Below are 27805 nucleotides of genomic sequence, written 5' to 3'. Positions count from 1 at the left end.
AAACTTTTTCGATATCCTTCACGTGGATCATCGAAAACAAAGGAGTGCCCATAAACTTTTATGAAGTTCGAATGGATTTCTTTTGGCATTAAACCTTCTTTTACAAAGAATTTTATAACCACACGATACTCAATTTTATCCATTTGAAGGGATACAGACAACACTTTTGCTTCAGACAGCTGTATGAAACAAACTACTTGATAGAATGACTTGCAATTTCACATGGATGCTTATGACAGATGTACCAACTTAGCAAAAAAAAAAAAAAAAAAATCATGGCGATAGTGTTGACATCTATGGTCGAGGCCGAGAATGTTTTATACCACCCTCGTATAATCGAAATATTATTATTATTATTTGACACCTCCAGGGAGTCCAAATACTCATCAAGGAAAGGCACCTGGTCTAGAACTCTGTCCTCAAGATTCAATCACCAACTGACTGCATACACCAATGCCATCTACTGCCGATCATGGATCGTATTTCCACAGACAATCAAAAATATCCATGTCCACAGCGGGATTCGACCTTGTAGCATTTTGGCTGGAGAGCAGATACACTATCCACTAGGCCAACCAGGCCGGTTATTTCTTAATGGTTTTTGTAAATATGTCTTAAATTTTTTTTAAAATATTTCTTAAATTTTTTAATTTTTTTTAAAAAATATTTTTTAAAATATATCTTATATGGGAAATTTTTTTCACATATATCTGCGATGAATTTCGTCCAGGATGAATAGTCTCCTCGATGAATTTTCCTCCGTGATGAATTGTCACTGATGAACTGTCCGGACATGCTCTGAACTGCCGTACTCTAACTAAACCCTGGTTCTTCAAAAGATGTGCCAAGGCTATACAAATGAAAAATCAATCATATCACAACTCACTCAAATCAAGAATTTCTTCCTCCTTCAATGCTTATACCCAAGTCCAACATAGATGCAGGAAAACTATCAATGCTTCCAAAAGAGAATTTGAACGTGCAAAGAGCAGAAAACTTGTAGCCTACCCAAATGGCAGCTGTGCCTTTTGGTCTCTTGCCAAAGCAATTGGTTGTAACTTTTGCCCAACTCTATTCCCACCCCTATCATACCCAGATGGTTCTATTGCATCATCACCCAATGAAAACGCCTCCAATGCATGCATAACTGACAATGGTAAATATCCCTCAATCATTCCATCTGCACAACATACAATGTCCCCTCCCCCCCCCTTTTTTTTTTTTTGCCAGAAAGAGATGGGAAACCTGTTGTCTAAATTAGACACAAAAATGTTTCCTGGCACTGATGGCATTCCTCCAATTGTCTGAAGGTTTGTGCACCAGAACTGACTCCTATCTTACGAGAGGTCTGAAAAGTTCTCGGCCTAACAATGAAAAAACGAATTTATAATTTCAAAATTATTTTTATTTTTCAACAAAATCTCCCTTATGACTAATTCATTTATTCCAGCAATGCTCTAGTGTCATTGTCCCATCCCTATAGTGGTTTTCACTATGATCTGCAAAATACCCCTCTACAGCTGGAATCATCTTTTGATTTGAAGAAAAATGCTGACCAGCAAGGAAGAGTTTTAGTTTTGGGAAGAGATAGAAATCAGAGGGAACCAAATCTGGGGAATAGGGTGGATGTTCCAACAGTTCACAGTGCAGATCCCTTAATTTTCCCATTTTTAAAACACCTTTGTGGGCAGGTGCACTGTCCTGATGAAAGATGATTTTTTTCTTCTGCAAACTGAGGCTTTTCTTACGAATTTTTTCGTCTAGTCTGCTTAAAAGACTGGAATAATATTCCCCATCTATTATTTTACTCTTTTTAATCTTTTCAAGATAATTAATAAACAAAATGCCTTTAGCACCAAAAACACCGATGCCGTGACCTTTCCTGCTGATAGAACTGACTTTGTCTTCTTTGGTTCTGAACCACCAGTTTCTGTCCACTGTTTTGACTGCTGTTTGAATTCTCGGGTGTAATGGTGAATCCAAGTCTCATCCATAGTAATAAATTGATGCACAAAATCAGTTTTATTCTTGTTAAAATGCTCCAAGCACTGTTCAGAGATTTTCATGCGATGCACTTTTGATCTGCTGTGAGCAAGCACGGCATCCATCTTGCAGAAAGCTTTCTCATTTGCAATTCTTCATTCAAAATGTATCCTACACGTTCTTTTGAAATGCCTATAGTCTCGGCAATTTCATGCACTTTGATTCGCTGGTCATCTAATACCGTATCGCGCACTAGATCAATGATTTTTAGTGTTGTTATTACACTTTTTGGACTTACTTCACTTGGATCATCTTCAAATTTACGTCCGCGTTTTAACTCGGCAGTCTATTTCTTAATTGTCATAAACTAAAGAGGATAGTGCCCGTAAACTTTTATGAACTTCGAATGAATTTCTTTTGGCATTAAACCTTCTTTATCGAGAATTTTATAACTGCGTGATACTCAATTTTATCCATTTCAAGTGATACAGACAATACTTTTGCTTCAGACAGCTGTATGAAAGAAACTACTTGATAGAACCTTTCAGACCACCTTCGTATGCCACCTGTACATACTCTCTTAATTCAATGGTATCTATCCCGAAGCCTGGAAATTGGCCTATATTCAACTCATTCTTAAGAAGGGCAACAAATTACCTCCATCTGACTACCACCCTATCTCACTCACCCCAGTCTTATCTAAAGTGATGGGAAAACCATCAATTCTCAACTCCTATACTTGAAGGCACCCAGCTATTAAGTGATCACTAGTATGGATTCCATCGCTTCTGATCAACAGGAGATCTACTCTCATGTATCACAAATGGCATGGATAAATTTGGCAAATCTCTTAAGTGGTTGCACATGATATCTCTTAAGCTTTTGACCGGGTTTGGCACAAATGCTCACTAAGCAAACTCCTATCATTTGGACTTTCTCAGAACTTCTGCAGTTGGATTGTCAGCTTTCTTTCTGTCTGGAATCACAGTAGGTGTGATGGTAGACTGTTTCTAATCCTCTCACCATCCAACTAATGCCAGGATTCCACGATCCAAGCCTAATGCCAGGGTTCTTTTCTCTTAACAACCCTCTTCCTTCTGTATATCATTGACCTACTTCAGTTGACCTCCAACCCAATACACAGTTTTGCAGATGACTGCACATTGCATTTTCCCTTTCATTTAATAGAATTACTCTACATAACTCATGTCAACCTACAGAACATCAATCTCCACTACCCTCAATTCAGATCTCCAAGCCATTCACCAATGTTATCAGATAACCTTATCAATTTCAATGCTAGTAAAACCCCAGTTCTGCTCTATTTCCCACACAAAAAAAAAAAAACATTTTTTCTCAGTAATATTTATAATAATACTGAAATTTACAGACAAGATAACATCTCTCTTCATGGAATTATCTTGACATCAAGTTTCTCCCAGCATAAGCACATCACACCCATTGCATCCCCAGCTTCTACACCACTAGGATTTTTCTTTCACTCAAGATGTTACTTCACGTCCAAACAGCTGTTAACCTTATACAGATCACAAATCCACCCAGCTATCGAATACTGCTCCCACATGGGACTGGAGCTCCTAAAAGCTCCCTCAATATGCTTGACTCAATACAGCGGAGAGCAATTACATTGTTAAATGACCTATCTCTTACCAACTCACCCCTCCCCCCTTCACACAGATGTTTGGTCTCTGCAATTTATGTATAGGCAGCCCTCTGTTTGCAACAGTTCAATTTACGCCGATTCACAATAACGGCTGATGCCTGTGTGTGCTTTCTTCCTGTAGTGTGGTCTGACTGAGAAACGACGCTAGCAGACACTCTAGTGTTTTAGTGTTTACCAAGCTACTGCAACGTATATGTATCAAACCTAGTTTTACTGTTGAATCTACCTAATTGTTCTATTTAATTTTTTTTACATATATATATATATATATATATATACGTATTTAAATTGATAAAGTACATAATTACATACCATATCTGATAAAAGAAGTACAGAAGAGTTAGCAGAACTTGGTGTTAAGAAGCGCGGAAATCAATCATACTTGAAAAGAAGATAGAGGTGATTTGAAGAATGGAAGATGGGCAGACATGTGCTAATGTCTGTAGAAGTATTTACTTACCTCCATCGACTGTTACTGCAATCATGAATAATGAAGATAGAATAAAACAGTCTGCACAACAATATACGGCAGTACTAAATGCAAAACATGTAAGTTACAGCAGGGGTAAACTTCATGAAAAAATAAAAAAATTATTATCATTATGGGTGGATGACTTGAATCAGAAAAACATTCCTCTGACGCAGGCTGTTATAACTGAGAAAGCAAAAAACAATTTTTGAGGATCTTAAAAAGACAGATGGAATCGAAGAAACATTTTTAGGAAGCAAAGGTTGGTTCATGAGATTTAAGTCTCGAAGTAAGTGACATAGTATCAAATTATGTGGTGAGGCGGCAAGTGCAGATGTTGCTGCAGCGGTTGCTTTTCCTAAAGAATTTTGAGACTGCCTAGAACAAGGAAGTTATCCTCCTGATCTCATTTTTTATGTTCATGAGACTGGGCTCTACTGGAAAAAACTGACATCACTCACCTTCATTTCCTGTGAAGAACGTTCTGCTCCAGGTTTTAAAACTGCAAAAGATAGACTTATGCTTTTGTTGGGTGCAAATGTCTCTGGAACTTTGAAGCTTAAACCAATTTTGGTGTACCATTCACAAACACCATGCACCTTCAAGGGTCTAAAAGCCATGTTGCCAGTCTATTGGAGAAAAAAGAAAGCTTGGGTTACACAAGACGTTTTTATAGATTAGTACAGAAATTATTTTTGTCCTACCGCTCTTCGCTTCTGTATGATTTGCCAGCCAAGGCATTGCTTCTCTTGGATAATGCCCCTGGACATCCTCAAAAACCCTGCTGAAGTAAGAACACTATTGGATGTGAAGGTTGTTTATATGCCCCCAAACACAACATTGCTTTTGCAACTGTTGGATCAGGGGATTATATCAATCTTAAAAGCCTATACCTCCGTATAACATTTATGGAAATGGTAAGGGTCTTGGACACTTAAGGAAAAACTATTAAAGACTATTGGCGGTCATTTGATATTTTGAAGGGCATTAATCAAGGCAGCTTGGAACGAAGTGTCAGCAAAGTGTTTAAAAGGAGCATGGTGAAAACTTCTTCCAGCATTTATGCACAACTCCAAGGTATTAGGGAGAGGAGAATGTTATTGAAGATGTTACTAAGCTTGTGTGAGAGGTAGGATTGCACGATATTACAGCTGAAGATGTGACAGAAGTCTTAGAGAGCCATGATAAACCGCTTTCCAATGAAGACTTAAAAGAATTACCTGAACAATTAAGTCAACATCCAAAGGAGAAGAAAGAAAACAAAGACGGTCCTCTGAGAGATATGAAAACGGCCAATTTACAGCATATCCTTGCAAGCATAGAGACATTGACTGATGAACTCTGCTAAATAGACCATGATCGGGAATGGAGTGCAAACATAAAAAGGAGTGTAATCGCATCTATTTGACCTTACATTAAACTCCTTAAAGACATAAAAAGAAAATCTAGGCAGTTAACACTCGATACTTTTTTCAAAAAAAGTGCAAGTGATCTGAAACCAGAACTTCAACATAGAAATATATTCTTTTCAAAGTTTCATATTTTTTGTATATAATTTTGTTTTGTTTTCGCTATTAATAATTTTATTTTAAAATATATGTATATATATGTACGTATTATCAAAGGTTTAAATATAATAATGTTACACATACTTCGTGTGCATATTTTTTGACTGCACGGAACATAACTTTGTAACTTCCCATTAAAATTAGGTTCATTTTACGCCAATTCGGTTTCCACCCATTTTTTTTAGGAACGGAAGTGAGGAAAAAACCGAAGGCTGCCTGTATTCTATAAATATTTCCATGACAAATGTTCATCTGAAGTAGTATCAGTAATTCTCACACTCAGTACTAAGCCCATTGGAACATGTACAGCTGCTGCCCTACATCCTTTCACAGTACATCTTAAAACTCACAAAACAAGTTTCTTTTCTTCCTTCTTCATCCATGCTACTGATGTACTGTGGAACAGTGTTTCCCTTGATGTATTTCCCAAGGAATACAATTATTATTATGATTATGATTATTAGAGGCAACTCCGAGGAGTCCTTAGACTCATCAAGGGAGGCCTAAACATCATGTCAAGAACTATTCAGCATTCGCACAGAATCTATGATACTCTGCTTTGAACTCATTCACAGTCATGCCACCCACAACAGACTCTGGCAGCTTATTCCACTCATTCACCACTCTGCAAGTAAAAAACCTGGTTCTAACGCCCTTGCTAACTACACTTTTGCTCAGTTTCCATGGATGGCTCCTAGTTTTCCCCACCACTATACCTGTCCTGAAAAATTTCCTCTGAATTAATCTTGTAGAAACCTCTCAGTAATTTGAATGTCACAATCATATCACCCCTTTTCCACCTATCAACCAATTTCTGTAATCCACAGATCCTCAACCTCTTCTCGTAAGGTTCATTCCATAGACAAGCTACCATCTCGTTCACTCGCCTCTGGATCCTCTCTACCTCTTCCCCATCACCAAGAAACCCAGATCTCTGCACAGTAGGCAATATGGGGGTCTTATCAAGGCTCAATAAAGAGGAACAATAACCTGCTTGTCTCTGCTCGTCAAAGTATTCTTCAGTAACCAAGTGATCTGATGAGCTGATTTAGCCACTTTTTCTATTCCCCCCCCCCCCCCCCTCCCAAACTTTAATTCCCTAGTATATACAGGCTTTTAAATCAAGCGTAAACTAAACAAGTTTCTCCTTACTCAACTCACTTCCCATATATGGTACTAACGTACTGTAGGTTGATCAACTGACCTCTCATGTATGGGCTCAATATAAAAAAATATCATCATCAAATTCCTGATATATACCAGATACGATAGTACTACATAAAAATTTACATCATTACCAACTTCCTATCTACAATTTTACTCCAAATCAGTCTGTTAAATGTCAAGACTCCAATATTATCAGTTCTTATATTTTCTTCTAAGGCACTTTTTACTGTATCAATTCACCTATATCTTGGTCTTTCTCCGGGTCTTTTTCATGCCAACCTGGCAGAGAACACTTGTTTTCTAATCTTTCCTCTCCCATTCTGCTTAAGACCATACCACCTGAGATTAACTCTGCTAATGCATTTCTGGATACTGACAATATCAAGTTCTTTCCTAATATCCTCATTTTTAATATGATATTGCCATTGATGCCATCTGTTCATGCCCCTGATCTTTCTCAGGACTCTCATATCTGCGGTCTCTAGCCTTTGATCAAGTGTGTTACTTCCAATCCAGCTCTCAGATCCATAAGTTAAAATTGGTTTAAACACTGTCTTGTATACAGCTAATTTAGTGTTTTGGCTAATTTCTCTTATTCCATATAAATTTATTCAGTTGACTTCCTAGCATAGCAGCTTTGTTGATTCTGTTGTCTATTTCCATATTTAACTTCATCTTCACTAAAAATTTAACGTCATCTTCACTAAGTAGCTGAAATGTTTTACTTTTTTTTATATAATGAAACCTGTGGTGAATTCATCGCTAAAAAACGCATGTACTAATGACTATTTAATTCGTAAATATTTCATCCCAAATATCTTGGACATCATCAGTACAGTAGTTCAAACAATACTAGTAATAACATGCATTTAGGGCACATGATTACAATAGAATCTCAATATGCGTGCAGTAACGTGTTATAGAAGTAGATTAAATATAACTGAAAAAATAAAAAATAAAATAAAATAAAATAAAAATATATATATATATATTTTTTTTCCAGTTATATTTATTTTACTTCTATAACACGTTACTGCACGCATATTGAGATTCCATTGTAATCATGTTTTACATCATTACCAACTTCCTATCTACAATTTTACTCCAAATCAGTCTGTTAAATGTCAAGACTCCAATATTATCAGGTCTTAGATTTTCTTCTAAGGCACTTTTTACTGTATCAATTCACCTATATCTTGGTCTTATAACATGTTACTGCACGCATATTGAGATTCCATTGTAATCATGTGCCCTAACTGTATGTTATTCCTAGTATTGTTTGAACTACTGTACTGATGATGTCCCAATATACTTGGAATGAAATATTTACGAATTAAATAGTCATTACTGTGGTTAGTACGTGTGTCTTTTAGTAATGTTATGTTTTACATGTTCTATAAGTTCTCTATTCAGAATGCAGTTGATATTTTCATTGTTTCTGACTGTTGTCTTTGTCTTTTTAATGCTGACCTTCATACCATATATATTCCAACAGTTATTCAATTTAGTCAGGGAATCTTGCAGACTTGTAGCAGATTTATTTAGAAGTATAACATCATCCACATAAAGCAAAGAGCCAAGATTAACACCTCCAATTTTGATATCAGGTTTAATACCACTTACCTTCATAATGTGATCCATATAGAAAATGAATAAGAGAGGGGGATAATGTTCATTGTAGGCTGACACCAGATTTAACATTAAACCATCTTCCAGTACTTCCTTCAATTGTAACTGCTGACTTACAACTCAAATAAAGACTAAGTATTGCTTGATATAATTCCCCATTAACACCATGTAACTGTAGCATTTGGAATAGCTTCTCTCTTGCACCTTGTCATATGCCTTTTCCAGATCAACAAAACTTAAATACTGATCTTTGTTGTTATTATTATTATTATTACTTAACACCTCCAGGGAGTCCAAAGCCTCATTGAGGAAGGGAGGGCACCTACTCTGCATCTCTCCCCACCAACCACAACTACCTTCATCATCTACACTAATGCCATCTACTGCCAATCACCACCACTAGTATTTTCACAGACAATCACAAACATCCATGCCCACGGCGGGATTCGAACCTGCAGTCTTTTGGCTGGAGAGTGGACAAACTAATCATTCGGCCAACTAGGCCATTCCCATAATTTCTCAACTATTTGTTGTAAAGTGAAGATCTGATCCTGATAGCCTCTATTTGGTCTGAATCCAGCTTGTTGTTCACCAAGCTTTTCTTCTACAATTCTTCTCAACCGTTTCTCATGTATACTTGCATAAATCTTACCACACTCAGTAGCAAAATATCTCTGTATTTCTCTCATTCAGTTTTATTTCCCTTTTTATATATGGTACTATGAGAACTCTACTCCAATCATCAGGAATCGGTCCCTCTGTCCAGGTCTTCTGAAATATGCAGTGCAGCCACTGTAAGACTTTTATACCACCATACTTAAGCATTTCTAGTCGAATATCATCTACGCCTTTACACATTTCAAGCCTTTGATGGATTTTTCTACTTCAAGTATGGATATGTATTCCTGACTATGCCTGTTGAGTGTTTTTTTACCACTGTGCTATCATTGGTTGTTTCATTTAGCAATTTTTTGAATTACTCCATACTTCAAGGATATTTTTTCTCCCTTTTTCATATCACCTTTATCATCTATAGCTCCTTTTACAGCAGTCTTTCCTCCATATCTAAGTTTCTTGAACAACCTCCTTGATATTTTCTTGCCAAAGTCCTCCCAGGAATGTTTAGCTAGTTTTACATAGTGTTTAGCTTTCTTACATTTGTCTCTGTATTCTCTAAAAGAATAGCTGACTTATTTGCCAGGAACTTTTGATATGCTTTCTTCTTTTCCTTCACTTCTTCTTTAACTTAATGTGGCTACCATGGAGTTCTGATTTTTCTATGCAGACAACCTCACCACATGCCTCTCTGGCTGAATCAGTCAGGATTTTCTTCAAGGCTTGCCACTGAATCTCCAAGGTTTGGTTCCTGTTCTCAAACTCTTTCATTTTTTCTTCAATAATCTTTGTTTTTCTAGTCTACAGTTCACATCTGAGAACTGCTCAACTTTTATTCGGTTTAAAACTTTCTTACATGCTATTCTTTTCAATATGAAATTTAATTTTATCCTGCTCAAGAGTAAATAGTGATCACTTCCAATTTCAATTGCTCTGTACACACTGGTGTCCTGAACCAAGCAGATTACTATCAACAATAGCATCATTAATGAGACTTTCTTATTCCTTTTTTATGTGAATTTGCACACATTTTTATGTTGGAACATGGTGTTAGTAATAACCAGTCCATGTCCTGAGCAGAAATCCAACAGGTATTTGCCATTATTATTAGCTTTGCTCTTTTCTCCCAATTTTCCCAAAATATTTTTGTATATCTGACAATCATTTCCTACTGCTATTTAGATCCCCAACAAGGTCCAACTTTTCCTTTTTCATTGTGTCAGTTGCTTCCACTAAAGTTTCAAAAAATTCCTCCACTTCTACCTTACTTGAGACTGCCTGCCATTCAAGAAGATTAGCCTCGTATTTAATGTTGAATACTATGGCTACATCTTCTTTTCCATTATTGTCATTGTCTGAATATAAGATTTTGTATATATTTCCTCAATATGATCTCACCAGTTTTTGTCTTTTTTTGTTTCAGTCACCCCTATTATGTTGATCTGGTACTTATCTAATTCCTCAGCTAGCTCCATTTCTTTGCCACTCAGGCTTCTTATGTTGATAGTACCAATCTTTAACTCTTGTGATGTTGAGTTGGGGTTTGTTTTCATATTTCTTCCAGTTCGCTGTTCGCCCTGGTTCCCTGGCAAAAACAATGGGGTCCTTGTTTAACCGGGTGACGCCCTAGTCTGCATGAAATTTTGTCATGTTGTACCATCATTTTGTATTTTGGTTTAAGCCAATAAGAATACAATTTGGTCGGCTAAATCCCAAATTGCCAGCCCATCCTTGTTCGTTCACTATCCAGGAGATATCCAACAGGGTGCACTTCGAGAAGGTGAAGATTGGACATTAGTTCAGAAGCCCTGGTCGGTTCTCCGCATTCCTTTAAAGCAGGATTTCCCAAACTGTGTTATGCGGAACACCAGTGTTCTGTGGAAGGTGAATAAGTGTTCTGCGAGAAGTTTTCCTGGAATTTGTCATTTTAATTTTCTAAGCATTTTTCATGCATAAATATTTTATATTGGAAATATTCTGAGGAGAATAATATTCATGAATATGTTGAAAAGCTTAGCCTCAGAACCCCTAATAACATCTGTGTAGTAAATGTTAGTGACCAAGCCGTGTATTTTTAAACTTAGAAGTATTCATGAATTATCATTAATTTTCACACATCGAAACCTTTCAACATTTGGGAAAGGGAATACCACTGTTTGTGACTGGTCATAAAACTTGCCTGCAAGCTGATTATAACAATGGGCAGCATATTCTCTGTTCTGAACACTGAAAGAAATAACATCTGTGTTGCAAATGTTAATGACCAATGAGCAAGGAAATATAAAGAAAATGTTTCCACTAAGATCAACGTAGTCTGTATCCCGTTCTCAAATCTAGTAATACTGAATACTTTCTTCGCAAGTTCATATTGTAGGGTGAAAATTTCGAAACCGTAGTGCCATGATTTTTTAAAAGTAATAGGCTTGCAGATTTAAATTTTAATACGAATAAGAGACAAGGGACTTTGTTTAATTTTGGTATTAAGAAATCTCTTATTGAAGGTTTTTGTGATGCAACAGATAGTGAGTCATCCACCACCAGCCTACAAAGCGATCTCCAGGATATACAAAAGGAGAGGAAAATTACCAGCACACAGGAGAAAAACTCTGCCTTCACTCGTAAGTACTTATAATAATATTATACATTTTTGGTGATCAGAATGGGATATGTCAATGAAAATCAGCACAAATTAATTTAATGATGTTTATGTTTAATCAGCATTTAATTAATTATTAATTAATGATTAGTTATTAACTAATAATAAAAAACAGCTAAATTAAAAATTAATTATTAATTAATACATTACATTGATGGTACAACATGACAAAATTTCATGCCGGCTGGGGCGTCGCCCGGTTAAACAAGGCCCCCTTTGTTTTCGCCAGGGAAACAGGGCGAACAGCGAAAAGTCAGCTACTGGAACAAATCTGAAAACAAACCCAAACTCAACATCACCAGAGTTAAAGATCGGTACTATCAACGTAAGAAGCCTGAATGGCAAAGAAATGGAGCTAGCTGAGGAATTAGATAAGTACCAGATCAACATAATAGGGGTGACTGAAACAAAAAAGACCAAAACTGGTGAGATCTTTCTGAGCAATAAATACAAAATGTTATATTCAGGCAATGACAATCAAAAGGAGTAGCCATAGTATTCAACACAAAATACGAGGCTAATCTTCTTGAATGGCAGTCAGTCTCAAGTAGAGTAATGTGGGCAAATATGAGAATGGGGAACTGGACAATGAGACTTATTTGTGCCTGTGGTCCCACAGAAGGTTCTACTAAGGTAGAAGTGGAGGAATTTTTTGAAGCTTTAGAAAAAGCAACTGACACAATGAAAAAGGAAAAGTTGGTCCTTGTTAGGGATCTAAATAGCAGAGTAGGAAATGATTGTGAGACATACAAAAATATTTTGGGAAAATTTGGTGAAAAGAGCAAAGCTAATAATAATGGCAAATACCTGTTGGATTTCTGCTCAGGACATGGACTGGTTATTACTAACACCATGTTCCAACATAAAAATGTGCACAAATTCACATGGAGAGAAGAGGCTAGGAATAAGAAAAGTCTCATTGACTATGTTATTGTTGATAGTGATGTTTTCTCCCTGGTGCAGGACACCAGAGTGTACAGAAGATTTGAAATTGGAAGTGATCACTATTTAGTCTTGAGCAGGATAAAATTGAATTTCATATTGAAAAGAATAACATGTAAGAAAGTTTTAAAGTGAATAAAAGTTGAGCAGCTATCAGATGTGAACTGTAGACTAAAATACAGAAAGATTATTGAAAAGAAAATGAAAGAGTTTGAGAACAGGAATCAAGCCTTGGAGATTCAGTGGCAAACTCTGAAGAATACATTGATTGATTCTGCCAGAGAGGCATGTGGTAAGGTTGTGTGCAAGGATAAAAAAATCAGAACTCCCTGGTGGACACAGGAAGTTAAAGAGGCAGTGAAGGAAAAGAAGAAAACATATCAAAAGTTCCTGGCAAATAAGTCAGCTTTTACTCTTACAGAATACAGAGACAAATGTAAGAAAGCTAAACAGTGTGTAAAACTAGCTAAACAAAAGTCATGGGAGGATTTTGGCAAGAATATAGAAAATAAATATCAAGAAGGTGGCAAAATATTCTGGAGGTTGTTGAAGAAGCTTAGGAATGGAGGAAAGAGTGCTGTAAAAGGAGTTAGAGATGATAAAGGTGACATGAAAACAGGAGAAAAAGATATCCTTGAAGTATGGAGTAATTACTTTGAAAAACTGCTAAATGAAACAAGCAGTGATGACAGCACAGTGATAAAAAACACTGACCAGGCATGCAGTCAGGAATACATATCCATACTTGAAGTAGAAAAAGCCATCAAAGGCTTGAAATGTGGAAAGGCAGCAGGAGTAGATGATATTCGACCAGAAATCTTACAGCCATCTTACAGTGGCTGCACTGCATAGTTCAGAAAGCCTGGACAGAGGGATGAATTCCCGATGATTGGAGTAGAGCTCTCATAGTACCCATATATAAAAAGGGAAATAAAACTGCATGTGAGAATTACAGAGGTATTTCCCTACTGAGTGTTCCTGGCAAGATCTATGCAAGTATACTTGAGAAACGGTTGAGAAGAATTGTGGAAGAAAAGCTTGGTGAAGAACAAGCTGGATTCAGGCCAAATAGAGGCTGTCAGAATCAGATCTTCACTTTACAACAAATAGTCGAGAAAGCCTGGGAATATAACAAAGATCTGTATTTAAGTTTTGTCGATTTGGAAAAGGCATATGACAAGGTGCCAAGAGAGAAGATATTCAATACGCTGCAGTTATATGGTGTCAATGGGGCATTATATCAAGCAATACTTAGTCTTTATTTGAGTTGTAAGTCAGCAGTTAGAATTGAAGGACGTACAGGAAGATGGTTTAATGTTAAATCTGGTGTGAGACAAGGATGTACATTAACCCCTCTGTTATTCATTATCTATATTCATCACATTATGAAGGAAAGTGGTATTAAATTTGAGTTGTAAGTCAGCAGTTAGAATTGAAGGACGTACAGGAAGATGGTTTAATGTTAAATCTGGTGTGAGACAAGGATGTACATTATCCCCTCTGTTATTCGTTATCTATATTCATCACATTATGAAGGAAAGTGGTATTAAACCTGATATCAAAATTGGAGATGTTAATGTCAGCTCTTTGCTTTATGCGGATGATGTTATACTTCTAAATAAATCCGCTACAAGTCTGCAAGATTCTCTGACTAAATTGAATAGCTGTTGTAATAGATATGGTATGAAGGTTAGCAATAAAAAGACAAAGACAGTGAAAATAGGCAGAATCATTGAAAATGTTAACTGTGTTGTGAATGGAGAACCTGTGGAACAAGTAAAACATTTCAGCTACTTAGGCACGATTTTTACTGAAGATGGTAAATTAAATATAGAAATAGACAACAGAATCAGCAAAGCTGGTATGGTGGGAAGTCAATTGAATAAATTCATATGGAGTAAGAGAGAAATTAGTCGGAACACTAAATTAGCTGTATATAAGACAGTGTTCAAACCAGTTTTAACTTATGGATCTGAGCGCTGGGTCAGAAGTAAAACACTTGACCAAAGACTAGAGACCGCAGATATGAGAGTCCTGAGAAAGATTAGAGCGTGAACAGATGGCATCAATGGCAATATCATATAAAAAATGAGGATATTAGGAAAGAACTTGACATTGTCAGCATCCAGGAATGCGTTAGCAGAGCTAATCTCAGGTGGTATGGTCATTTAAATAGAATGGGAGAGGAAAGATTAGCAAAACAAGTGTTCTCTGCCAGGTTGGCAGGAAAACGACCCAGAGGAAGACCAAGATATAGGTGGATTGATACGGTACAAAGTGCCTTAGACGATAGAAATATAAGATCTGATAATGTTGGAGTTTTGACAAGTAACAGACTGATTTGGAGGAAAATTGTAGATAGGAAGTTAGTAATGATGTAATTTTTTCATGTAGTACTGTCATATCCTGTACACCCCTTGAGGGTACATGGCAGGAATTTGATGATGATGATGATACATTACATAATAATCAAGGCGTTTCATGAAAATTTCAGGATTTGTGAAGTGTTCTATCCTAAGATAAGTTTGGGAAACGCTGCTGTAAAGGCTATTTAGAGATCTCCTCTCAATTATACAGCTTTGACCCTTAAGCACCATAGGCACAAATAAGTCTCATTGTCCAGTTCCCCATTCTCATATTTACCCACATCACTCTACTTGAGAGTGCCTGCCATTCAAGAATATTAGCCTCGTATCTAGTGTTGAATACTATAGCTACTCCTTCTTTTCCTTGATTGTCATTGCTTGAACATAACATTTTGCATTTATTGCTTAGAAAGTCTCACCAGTTCTTGTCTTTTTTTTTTTTTGTTTCAGTCACCCCTATTATGTCAATCTGGTACTTATCCAATTCCTCAGCTAGCTCTATTTCTTTGCCATTAAGGCTTCTTATGTACTGATCTTGATAGTACTGATCTTGAGCTCTGGTAATGTTGAGTTGGGGTAAGTTTTAGGATTTGTTCCAGTAGCTGACTTTTCGCTGTTTGCCCTGGTTCCTTGGTGAAAACGACTGGGGCCTTATTTAACCGGGCAATGTCCTAGCTGGCATGAAATGCTGTCATGTTATACCATCATTTTAAATTTTGGCCAATCAGAAGTTTAAGCCAATCAGAATACAGTTTGGTCAGCTAAATCCCAAATTGCCAGCCCATTCATTATCCAGGTAGATACCTAACAAGGTGCACCACATAAGGTGAGGATTGGACATTAGGTCAGAAGCCCTGGTAGGTTCTCCTCATTCCTTTGAAGGCTATGTGTAGGTCTCCTCTCAGTTATATAGCTTTGACCCTTAAGCACCCCACATAAAAATAAATAAAATAATAATAATAATAATAGTAATAAAAGCCTAGACAGCTAATGTAAGCCACATGTTTTTATGTTTACTGTCTAGCATGAACTTGCCTATTTGCATTTTAATGTTTTTTTAGCATTTAGTTAACTTCATGAACTTTGTTTATATATACATTTATGTATTTTGATGTGTCTACCCTTGAAGATGCCACCAGTTCTCTTTTAGGTGGTGAAACCAGTATAATTTATTTATTTAGGTAACAACTAATAAACTTCTGTGTTCTATGAATTTAATGTGCTGTTTGTGTCCTCCTTTTCTTATTGCATTGCATAACTTACTTACCTTATTCAGAGTACATTATGGTATATTTGATTTAGTATAGACCATGGCAGGCAAGCGGAGAGGGAAGGTTAGAGGAGCTATGTAAACTTTTGATTATGTGGGTGGTTTAAATGTAGCCTTAATATTGTATTTTTTCAGTGTTGTGCTTATTTTATTTTTGCTTGCATTGTTGTGATTAATTCTGTTGATAGTATTCCTGTTGTAGCCATTCTTCATAAGCATCTTGCTTATTATATGAAACTCGTTTTTTCATAGCTTGCTCATCAAAGCAAATTCTTAGAGTTCTGTTGGTGAGGGTGATAATAACATTTAGTTTATGATAGTCGTATTGGTCAATCCTTCTCTTAACACATATCCTAAGAATTTTTTTCCCTGTTACTGATCTGATTCTGTAATTTTTTTTTTTTGTTTGCTCTGTCATCTGCTTGTTTGTTTATATCCTTTTCTATCCAGCAAATTCATGTTATTATTCTTTTAACCACATCTACAAAGCCATCAATCTTTTTACTATTTTTTTTCCAATAGTCCATGTTTCTAAGGTATACATTAATGAATAATGTGCATAGAAATTTATCAAACATATTCTTGAAACAAAAAAGAGGGCAAGTGAAAGAGAGTTATGGGAATGATTGAAGGAGATATATGAGTATCAGGGGATCAGAAGGATTCAGAGGAAGACAAGATAGTGCAGAAGCTAGGGATAGAGAGATGATAGGAAGGCAGATAAATGAGAATGCAAGGATAGAGAGAGTTAGAGGTAACAGAGTGAGACATGCAGGTAAGTAACAAATGAATGGATCAGGGAGAGATGTGATGTATGGAGATTCAGTGATTCGTGGATTGCAAAATATAATGTTAGAGGAGTGTTTCCCTGAATGAATGATAATGTGACTATGGCAAATAAGCAAGGTAAAAGAGTGGATGAGATGATTATGATGGTGGATACAAATGGATATTCTTGAAACAAAAAAGAGGGCAAGTGAAAGAGAGTTATGGGAATGATTGAAGGAGATATATGAGTATCAGGGGATCAGAAGGATTCAGAGGAAGACAAGATAGTGCAGAAGCTAGGGATAGAGAGATGATAGGAAGGCAGATAAATGAGAATGCAAGGATAGAGAGAGTTAGAGGTAACAGAGTGAGACATGCAGGTAAGTAACAAATGAATGGATCAGGGAGAGATGTGATGTATGGAGATTCAGTGATTCGTGGATTGCAAAATATAATGTTAGAGGAGTGTTTCCCTGAATGAATGATAATGTGACTATGGCAAATAAGCAAGGTAAAAGAGTGGATGAGATGATTATGATGGTGGATACAAATGACCTGAGAGGAAGTGTGAATTATGTTGCAAGAGATTTGAGGTTTATACTTGAGGTTGTATGGCAGAATTACGTGAGAGAGAAAATAGCAAGTTACCTAGATATGATAATGCAGAGATCAGGAGAAAAGCATTAATAATGAATGGCATGATAGCAAAAATGTGTTAAAAGGATGCATTATGTGGATGTGCATGGAGTGCGTTTGAGGATAGAAGAAAGCTATATGTGAGAAATGGACTGCATTTCAATGAGGTATGACCTGAACATTTCGAGAGAATGTTGTTCTTCAAGCAATTGAAAGTATTAGTGGAAGGAAACTAGAGTTATCAGGATGAATGTAAACAGGGATGGTGTCTAGTAGGAATCGACACCTGGAGGATCGAGAAATGCATGGTGTTATGCAGAGTCAAATGAAGTTTGGATGGAATAATAATAGGTATAGAAATAGTGATGAATCAATCATGTTTCTTTATACAAAAGCCAAGAGTATCAGGAATAAAGGAGATGAATTAGTTGAACTTATTGCCTTCAACCATCCAGAGATAACTGGGATCAGTGAAACATGGTTGTCGGAAGATGATATACTGACAGGAATGGAAATAGAAGCTGATTCTATATTTTGGTAGGACAGGAAGGGCAAACATGTTAGTGGAGTATTGTTTATGATAAGTGATGATTTGCATTCCTTCGGAGAGAAGGATTTGGAAGGAAATAATAGTTTTGAGAGTATATCATGTGAGATAGGGGAGGGCACTACAGGATATTTAGTGGGATGTTTCTGTAGACCATGGAATACAAAATTTAAGGAAGAGCAAATGTTTATCCAGTTGAGTTTGGCAAGTGCAAAATTTGTGATCATTATGGAAGATTTAAGTTACAGCAGTATAAATTGGAAAGAAGAAGCATCATGTAATAATATGAAAATGGAATTTCTGGCATTCTTGTGTTATAAGTGCCTTGGGTGTCAGTATGTAATAGTAGAAACAAGAGGCTCAAGAGTTTTGGATCTGATTCTAGCATTAGAGGACCTCATTTTAACTAAAATGTCATCCTTATCCTTAGTTGGAGAGAGAGTGACCGTGTGGTTTTAACTTAGTGGATGAGCACACATGTGGAAGTGTTGAGGAGAAAGTAACTTATGTTGAATTATAAAGCAAGTGATTATAATAATAATATTATTATTATTATTACCACCCCAAGACCTCATGGAGTCTAAGACTCATCTGGGAGGTCCTTTTATCACACACACACACACACAGCTCATCATACCATCTTTTAAACACATCAGACACCACATTCTCAGGCAAGGCATTCCAATCATTCACAACTCTGCACGAAAAAAACCTTCCTCTCACTCCCCTACTCACACCCTCTTTATACAGTTTCCAAGGATGACCTCTGGTTCTCCCTTGATCTCCTACTATTCTCTGCAAAACCTTCTCCAGCATTGATCCTATAACCTATAACAACCCCTTACCAACCTGTAGGTCTCTATCATATCTCCCCTCTTCCTCCTGTTCACCAGATTCTGCAAATTACATCTTCTCAATCTTTCCTCATACTCGACATTCCAGAGGTCAGAAACTACCTTAGTCAGTCTCCTTTGGTCCCTTTCCAACATCTCTTCATCCTTCTGAAAACCTGGGGACCAAATCTGGGCACAATAGGCCATGTGTAGCCTAATCAAAGCCTTATTCAACGGAACAAGAATCTCCCTACTTCTACACGTCAGTGTTCTCCACATCATTCCCAGAAGCCTTTGTGTTGTCTTCATAATTTTGGTGATGTGTCCCCTATATTTTAGATCCTTATCCACTATCACCCCCAGATCTCTTATTTCCTCTACCTCCAACAATATATTCTCACCAAGCATAAATTCTGCATCCCATCTTTGTTTTCCAAATTTTAAAACCTTACATCTTGCAACATTGAACTCACATCCCCATTTCCGTGCCCAATCACTCAACCTATTCAAGTCTTCCTGTAAGGCCACAACATCTTCACTACACTTCATGGTTTGTCCCAACTTTGCATCATCTGCAAAACTGAATATCTCCATCCAAATCTTCATCTATATCATTAATATACAAGTTAAACAGCAATGGACCTAAAACAGACCCCTGAGGCACTCCACTAGTGACTTTCCTTTTCCTGGATATCGCTCCTCCATACACAACTTGTTGATACCTATCAGATAGCCAATCTCTAATCCAATGCACCAATCTAATATCCATCCCCATCTACTTTAGTTTGACTGTCAACCTAAAGCAAGCCTTTGCAAAATCCAAGTATATTACTGTGTATCCTTTTCCTCTGTCCAAGGAAGCAGTCACTTTATTGTAATATGTAAGTTGATTACTAAAACATAATGCATGCTGTCCATCAAAGATAAATATATTGTTATCAACCCAACTCTGGATCCTAGTTCTCACAAGCTTCTCCAACAACTTAACCACAACACCTGACACACACAGATAGGCCTATAGTTTGATGCTTGAGTTCGATCACCTCCTTTATGAAGTGGCACAATCTTGCCCTCCTTTCACTCCTTAGGAACTTGACTGAGTGTAAGACTCATATTAAAAAAATATGTCAAGGCAGATTTCAATATTATAAATTATAAATATTATAAAGCAGCTTGGGGAAGTTCCATAGACGGAAGAATTGGAAGAGTGAGATATCACCACTACGTGGGAACTAGTGAAGAAATATTTATTAGCAGCAATGTCAAGTTGTATAGGTAGAGGGAAAAAAAAGAGAAACACAATTTGATGTAAAAATGGATTACTAACAATATCAAATCGGAACTGCAGTTGAAATGAGATTTTGGAAAATGTATAAGGAGAGGGGTGTAGTGCAGTTGCATGTGGAATATAAAACTCAGGCTAGGAAAGTGACTAGCATGGTAAGGAAGGCAAAACTTGAAGGGATGGAAAGGGTTCAAGGTTTGGAATTGGAAGTGACAGAAGAGAGTATGTTACAAATATTAATTAAGTCTTTGTCATCCGGTGAAATGCTGCTGTTCTGATTATTAGAGATCTTAAGTGGAAAATGTTTGGTCACTAAAGCAGGGATTCCAGTTTCTGTTCTCTCCCTCTCTTCTCTTTGCAGTGGAATTGATATCTTTAAAGGCCATGACAAACATTATTATTATTATTATGTGACACCTCCAAGGAGCCCAAAGACTCATCAAGGGACGACACCTACTCTGCAACTCTCTCTCCACCAACTACAGCAAACCGCAACTATCATCATCATCTATGCCAGTGCTATCTACTGCCCATCACCACCATTATTATTTTCACAGACAATCACAAACATCCATGTCCATGGTGGAATTGAAATCTGCAGCCTTTTGTCTGGAAAGCGGATATGCTTACCACTCGGCTAACCAGGCTAGCAACATACTTAGAGACCCATAACCTCCTCCATTTCCAGGATGCATCAGTTGAAACATTGGTGCTGCAGGCCCACCTGCTTAGTGCATAGGCCCAAACCTCTTATTAATAAGTAAGGAAGCTTACCAATTAACTGGTGCATAATCCTACTGCCACATACTCTGCCAGGTCGTGCGTCTAGAGGGAGTCTGAGAGGTACTATGTAGGGGACAATTTTGAGACCACATGGCACAGAGACTGGTTTCTCTCTATATGTATGCCAAGAGTCTATCTTCACCCACTGCACGTCCTCTTCCCCTGCATATGCGTCTATCTAATCAAACTTATGCACTCTCTCAAAACAATAATATTGACACTGCACCAGAGTGAATCTCCCTCATAAACTAATCCCATCAAAAAAATCATCAAAACCATTCACAACATTCATGTCATGCCAGAATCTCTTCACTGAGAACTCACTTTCATATCCACTTTGCTTAACATCCATGGCATTAATACTAACATAAATGACGTTGCACCATTACTTGCAGTCTTCAAGACCAGAATGTCTTATTTCTGACAGAAACCTAGATCTGAATGTTAGTAGATGTAACATTCACCACCAATACCCAAACTATACTTTTGATTGTTTTCACCACAAGGGCGACACCTGTGCCTTTGTGAAATTGTACATAATCTTCCATAGAATGGCCAATTTAGTATCCCCTGGTTTTAACTTTCTCTGGTTCAAGGTTTCCTTACACATTTAGTAAATTCATTTGTTGCATTTAGCAGTCTCCAACAACTGATAGCCACTCAGATCTCTTTACATTCCTTTTCATGAAACTCAGCTATCTGCAATCTAGCTATCCAAATAGTGAGGTCATCTTCGCAGGTGATCTTGACATCCACAATTACAACTGGCTTTCCTACTCCAACACCGCTGACCAAGCAGGATGAGAAGCAGAAATCTTTGCTATAAGTAATAACCTAACATAAATCGTTCATCTACCACTCAAAATGCTGATAACCCTCTTCACTCTCTAAATATTCTGGATTTTGACCAGTTGTCCTTGCAGATACACCACAGAGGTGTCACCTCTCCTCTCAGAAGCTCATATCACAATCTTGTACATCTTCTTTCTCAAAGAACACCCCTCCTTCATCCACTCCCAGCCATGGGAATGATTGAGAGTGATGATTTGCATTCTTTCAGAGAGAGGGATTTGGAAAGAAATGGTAATAATAGTTTTGAGAGTATAGCATGACAAAGGAGCCAATCGGAATGATCTCCGAATTTTCAACTCCTCCTTTGGTCTGACTATTGCCTTCACTCACCTGACCCTAACACCTTCTGTGAACAAATCACAGAAATTATTCTCACTGGTATGAAGGTCTTCCTCCATCATTCAACCCATAAAGCAAACCAGGTTTGTACATGCATTACCTTCACTACTAGACTGCTTGTATATAGAGGCTAATGAGTACACATTAACTGCCTTTGAATCCCATAATGCAAAGCACACAAACAGACCTTTTTAGAGGTGCATAATGCTATGCATTATGGAAAAGTCTACTGTCCACACCAGTTTTGACCTTTATTGAGGTCTCATTTCTTGGCAAGTTTAATTTAATTTGCAACTTCATACATGTCTTATTATTCTGCCTCTGGATATACAGTCTTAATGTCTACTGAGTTTGTGGTAACCACTTGCTGTGTGATTTCCACATGTACCTCTTCTTGATTAAAAGTTCTATAATGCTTAGGTGTCACCTAAGTTAAGACTGCATGATCACTCTTCCATTAAGTTGCAATGTGACCACCTTGATTAGTCATAAACTCTCGTATTCTTATAAGTATCAGTTTTTATCAATATGGGTTCTCTTGGTCCTCACCATTTTATGCTATTTGAGTTAAATATCTCTTTGTAGGTACATAAATTTCATTTCTCCATGGTCTTTCCTCTTTATAATTAATATCCATATTCTGGAATATTAATTATGTTAGTGGATGTAAAAACTGTTGATCTTGGTAAATACCAGACAGAGCAGTGATATAATAAAGACATATAGGATATGCAGTTCGATTGAGCTACTTTTACATATTTTTGTTACTCTGTGATGATGTCATAACTATAATTGTACTCACCTTGAGAATCCTTGGTTTAATCTAGTTTATCCATATGTTACTGTTTTTGAGACATTCACAACTAAATGTGACATAAATGTGTATTTATGTCATAATTTAAAATTTGAAAACAAAGATGGGATGCAGAATTTATGCTTGGAGAGAATCTATTGTTGGAAGTAGAGGAAATAAGAGATCTGGGGGTGATAGTGGATAAGGATCTAAAATTTAGGGGACACATCGCCAAAATTGTGAAGACACAAAGACTTCTGGGAATGATGCTGAGCACACTGACGTGTAGAAGTAGGGAGATTCTTGTTCCATTGTATAAGGCTTTGATTAGGCCACACATGGACTATTGTGCCCAGATTTGGTCACCTGGTTTTCAGAAGGATGAAGAGATGTTGGAAAGGGTCCAAAGGCAACTGACTAAGGTAGTTTCTGGCCTCTGGAATGTCAAGTATGAGGAAAGATTGAAAAGGTGTAATTTGCAGAGTCTAGTGGAGAGAAGGAAGAGGGGAGATATGATAGACCTACAAGTTCGTAAGGGGTTGTTATAGGATCAATGGTGGAGAAGTTCTACAGAGAATAGTGGGAGATCAGGGGAGAACCAGAGGTCATCCCTGGAAACTGTATAAGGAGGGTGTGAGTAGGGAAGTGAGAGGCAGGTTTTTTTCGTGCAGAATTGTGAGTGATTGGAATGCCTTGCCTGAGAGTGTGGTGTCTGCAAAGAGTTTGAATGTGTTTAAGACACGGTATGATGAGATGTGTGTGTGAGATAAAAGGACCTCCTAGATGAGTCTTTGACTCCATGGGGTCTTGTTTAATAATAATAATAATAGTAACATATTTTTTATAAGCACACAGGTATTCTTGTTTAGATAAAGGTTCGGTGTACATCATTTTCATATTGATTAATTAATGGCACACCTGGTGTTAGCAGAATAGAATGTGGAGATTGAGATATTATGAATAGGATTTCATTTCATTGCCATTGAGACAAAAATGTTAACACTATTTTAAAGAATTTTGTTTCAATATAGAATGTTATATAAAGGAATTATGCAGAATCTAAGTAAAAAAATTAAGTAAATATATTTTAAAAACAATCATCCCTTCAGAGTGTTCCATAGCATGATGTTTTATGGATTGATATAAGTATTAATTTTAAAGTAGTTGTTTGTTATTGTTTATTGCTCACATCATTTTTCCTATCACCATATATAGGTGATCCAGTAATTTGCATGAGACCTACTTACACAACTTCCAAACCTCAGGAGACTTTCACTATCTCTGTTCCAAAGCTTCAAGTTTTTTTTGAATTGGTAGAAGGTACAAGACAATTTCCTGTGTTGTATGCAAAGACATCCCTTGATGCAGAGTTACACGATTGGTCTAAGCAGGTGAGATATTCAGTTAAAATGTAATTTGCTGTTTTAAAAATACATGATTTGAGATAAATGTACATTATACACTGCTTAGAAAGAAGTCAGTGGATATCCCCCCCCATGGGCAAGGTCCATCTTGCCATGAAACGAGTCATGTTTGTAGCTGGTATAAATTGGAGGAATATGATGCTCCCAAATCAGTCAGTGCAACTGTGTCTGAGTGAAATAGCTGCAAGAAGGGAACTGACAGAGATTGAAAGAGGCATTATGATAGGGTGCCATGTTGCAGAACTTTCTACTTGGCAAATTGTTGACAAACCGGGTCACCCCAGTTTAACAGTCAGTGATAACATACTGAGATGGAAGTGCATGGAATCAACTGCAAGGTGAATAACCCAGCAAACTTACTGAATTTGACCTTATGGTGCTATGAAGGATAATATGTAAAAACTTCCATTCAGTGGCCAACACATTGAATGCAGTTTACAGCATCGACTGGAACATGAATCTGCACAAAAACATTTAGAACTGAGGCTCACAACATGGGTTTCCATAGTAGAACCGCAATATGCAAGCCTCATTACTCAATTAAACATGTAACATCATCTTCAACACAGCTTAAAAAGTTGAGTTATGCTACAGCCTCTACCAACTAGATGGACAGGTTGTGGCAGATACCTGGTCAGTGTATCTTACCAGAGTGTGTAATCCTAACTATGAAATTCAGAGGTAGTGATTGTATGGTCCTGTTTTCCTGGTTTGGCCGCAGACCTATGTTTATATTGCCATGAATATTGTACTCCAAGAGGTATTTGAACATTCTGGATAATGCAGTGCTACCTACTTTGTGGCGTTTCTAGAGCCATCCATTGTCTCTTTCAGCAAGACTGTGCCAGAAGGGTGCTGCTGTAACTGTATGGTTTATGGGCATGAACGTCACCCCATTTGACTGACCTCCACAGAGCTCTGATCTCAACTCTATGGAACATCTGTGGAATGAATTGGAAGAATGGTCCAAAATTCCCATTGATTGTTATTGCAAGCTTGTAGACACTATGCATTATAGGATTGCTGTAGTCATTGCATAGAAAGGAGGTCCTACATCTTATTAAGGTGGGAGCCATGGCTATTTGTTCCTCATACTATAGTGTCCATTGACTTCTTTCCAAGCAGTGTATATTCAAATTTTCACTGATGTGAGTTCTACTTCAATATAATATTTCATTCTAAGATATAATTACTGATATATCTTAGCTTGTAGAATTTGCTACTTCTTGGTTATATAAATAACAGTAAAGAATAAAATAAATAAATAAATACACACACACACACACACACACACACACACACACATATATATGTTTCCCACTCACAAAAGGTTGTAATCTTGTAGTACATTAGTATTGTAAGTGGGCTAAGGATGTTTTTTATATTTTTATGGATTGTATGCTTTTTTTAATACATATTCTGGAAACTTTACTCTAAACTTTACTTTACTGAAAAAAAAAAAAGTTCCAAATATGGAACTTTTTTTTTCTTCAAGCCACTTATGGCTTTCCCTAAGTCGAGCTGTGGTCTACCTCTGTATGATGAAATTTATCATCCATAGCTATATCTTGTTTGACTTGTTTGGACATAAAGAGCATGTAAGAATGGATATCAGGAGATTGCTGAGAAGAGGGAAAGATAACCATGTGACTGTAAGGGTGGTCAATGTGTAGCCTAGGTATGATAATGGTGAGTTGAGATGAAAGGCAGGGATCATGAATGGTATATTGACAAAATTATGTGACAAGAAAGGAGCAGAGTTTGTGAATGTATGGGATGCATTTGAAGAAAAGATGTACAGAAGTGATAGGTTGCATTTGAATGGATTTAGTATGAGTCAATTATAAAGTATCGCTTGTTCCTCTTTGCAGTATTGCTGCAAAGAGGAAAAGAGCAGAAGTAAGAGGGGAAGCAGAAGATCAGGAGAGAGAAACTAGTAAGACAGAAGTGATTGTAAATGTGAATAGTAGATGGCATTGGTGTAGATGATAGAGATGGATGGAAGTGGTGAAGACGGAGAGTTGTAGAATAGGTGCCCTCCCTCGATGAGTCTTTGGATTCCTTGGAAGTGTCACAAAATAATAATAGTAGTATACTGTGAGTGATAATGATAGCATAAGAGTGCAAGATAGTCAGAGAAACAGGGATGCATAAGGATGGACATGATGATACTATAAGTAGAATGAATATGTATGGAGAGGGCCAGTATGGAAATGGGATGGTCTGGGATGTATGTATGTTGAGTCTGAAGAGATATATAAGGTAAGTGGTGATAAAGGCAATTGGGAATGGTTAGGTGTAGGAGTATCACAACCTTCAAGTGACATGTACAGGACTTGTTATAGATGTAAATATAAATTGCTTTATTTATTTACAAATGCCAGGAGCACCAGAAATATGGGTGATGAAATGGTTTCGCTGATTGAGTTTATTGCCAAAAATTGTTGGAATAACTGAAACATGGTTGGATTCGTTGGATGAGGATGATATCCTGAAAGGAATAGAAATGGAAAGGTATGATATATTCCATCAGGATAGAAAGGCAAAAAGAAGAAGGAAGGTGCTGTTGATGATAGCAGGCAAATTATTATTATATAACACCTCCAGGGAATCCAAAGACTCATCGAGGGAGGGCACCTACTCCACTACTCTCTAACTCCACCATTCAATCCACCTACTATATTCCTCACCTACACCAATGCCTTCTGCCGTCGACCACCACCACTATTATTTTCACTGACAAACACAAACATCCATGTCCATGACGGGATTCGAACCCACAGCCTTTTGGCTGGAGAACGGATACGCTAACCACTCAGCCAACCAGGCCAGCAATTAGGCCAGAAATAAATTATGTCCACAGAAATGGAGATGTGAGATGTAAATACAAGAGTTGTTTGGAAAGTTTGGTAAATCTCCAATAGATGGTGACACGATTCATTCATTCATACCATTGTAGGCACATATGATCTTTTTCATGACCCCTGGCAAAATTTTAGCCATGTGTGACGTGTAGTTCTCGTTTGGCAAACATTTAAAATGATCAAGTTCACATTTTTCATAAAAATGGAGGAAAAACAAGTTTCGAGCAGTGATAAAACACTTTTATTTAAAGAAGTGGATGGCTGCGCAGATGAAAGCTGAGTTAGATGCAGTTCATGGGGACTCTGCACCAGCATGAAAGACGATTTATTTT

The 27805-nt window shown here is 37.1% G+C and overlaps 1 protein-coding gene across 10 annotated transcripts in view; it reads left to right on the top strand.

Moving 5' to 3' along the window:
* The window catches only part of LOC150104358 (intermembrane lipid transfer protein VPS13A-like), a 2072875-nt gene that overhangs the window by 1212344 nt on the left and 832726 nt on the right, over positions 1-27805 (top strand). For all 10 annotated transcript variants that reach the window (XM_090396324.1, XM_090396319.1, XM_090396320.1 and 7 more), the window contains one exon: positions 24401-24576. In XM_090396324.1, the coding sequence (XP_090252450.1) occupies positions 24401-24576 (176 nt within the window). The remainder of the gene's footprint in view (positions 1-24400; positions 24577-27805) is intronic.

Source organism: Typopeltis vanoorti, chromosome 8, assembly GCF_054136105.1.
Source record: "Typopeltis vanoorti isolate ZY-2024b chromosome 8, IOZ_Tvanoo_1.0, whole genome shotgun sequence".
In the NCBI taxonomy this organism is placed as follows: domain Eukaryota; kingdom Metazoa; phylum Arthropoda; class Arachnida; order Uropygi; family Thelyphonidae; genus Typopeltis; species Typopeltis vanoorti.
The sequence above is the reverse complement of the archived record's forward strand: the minus strand, read 5'-3'. Positions and strand labels throughout refer to the sequence as shown.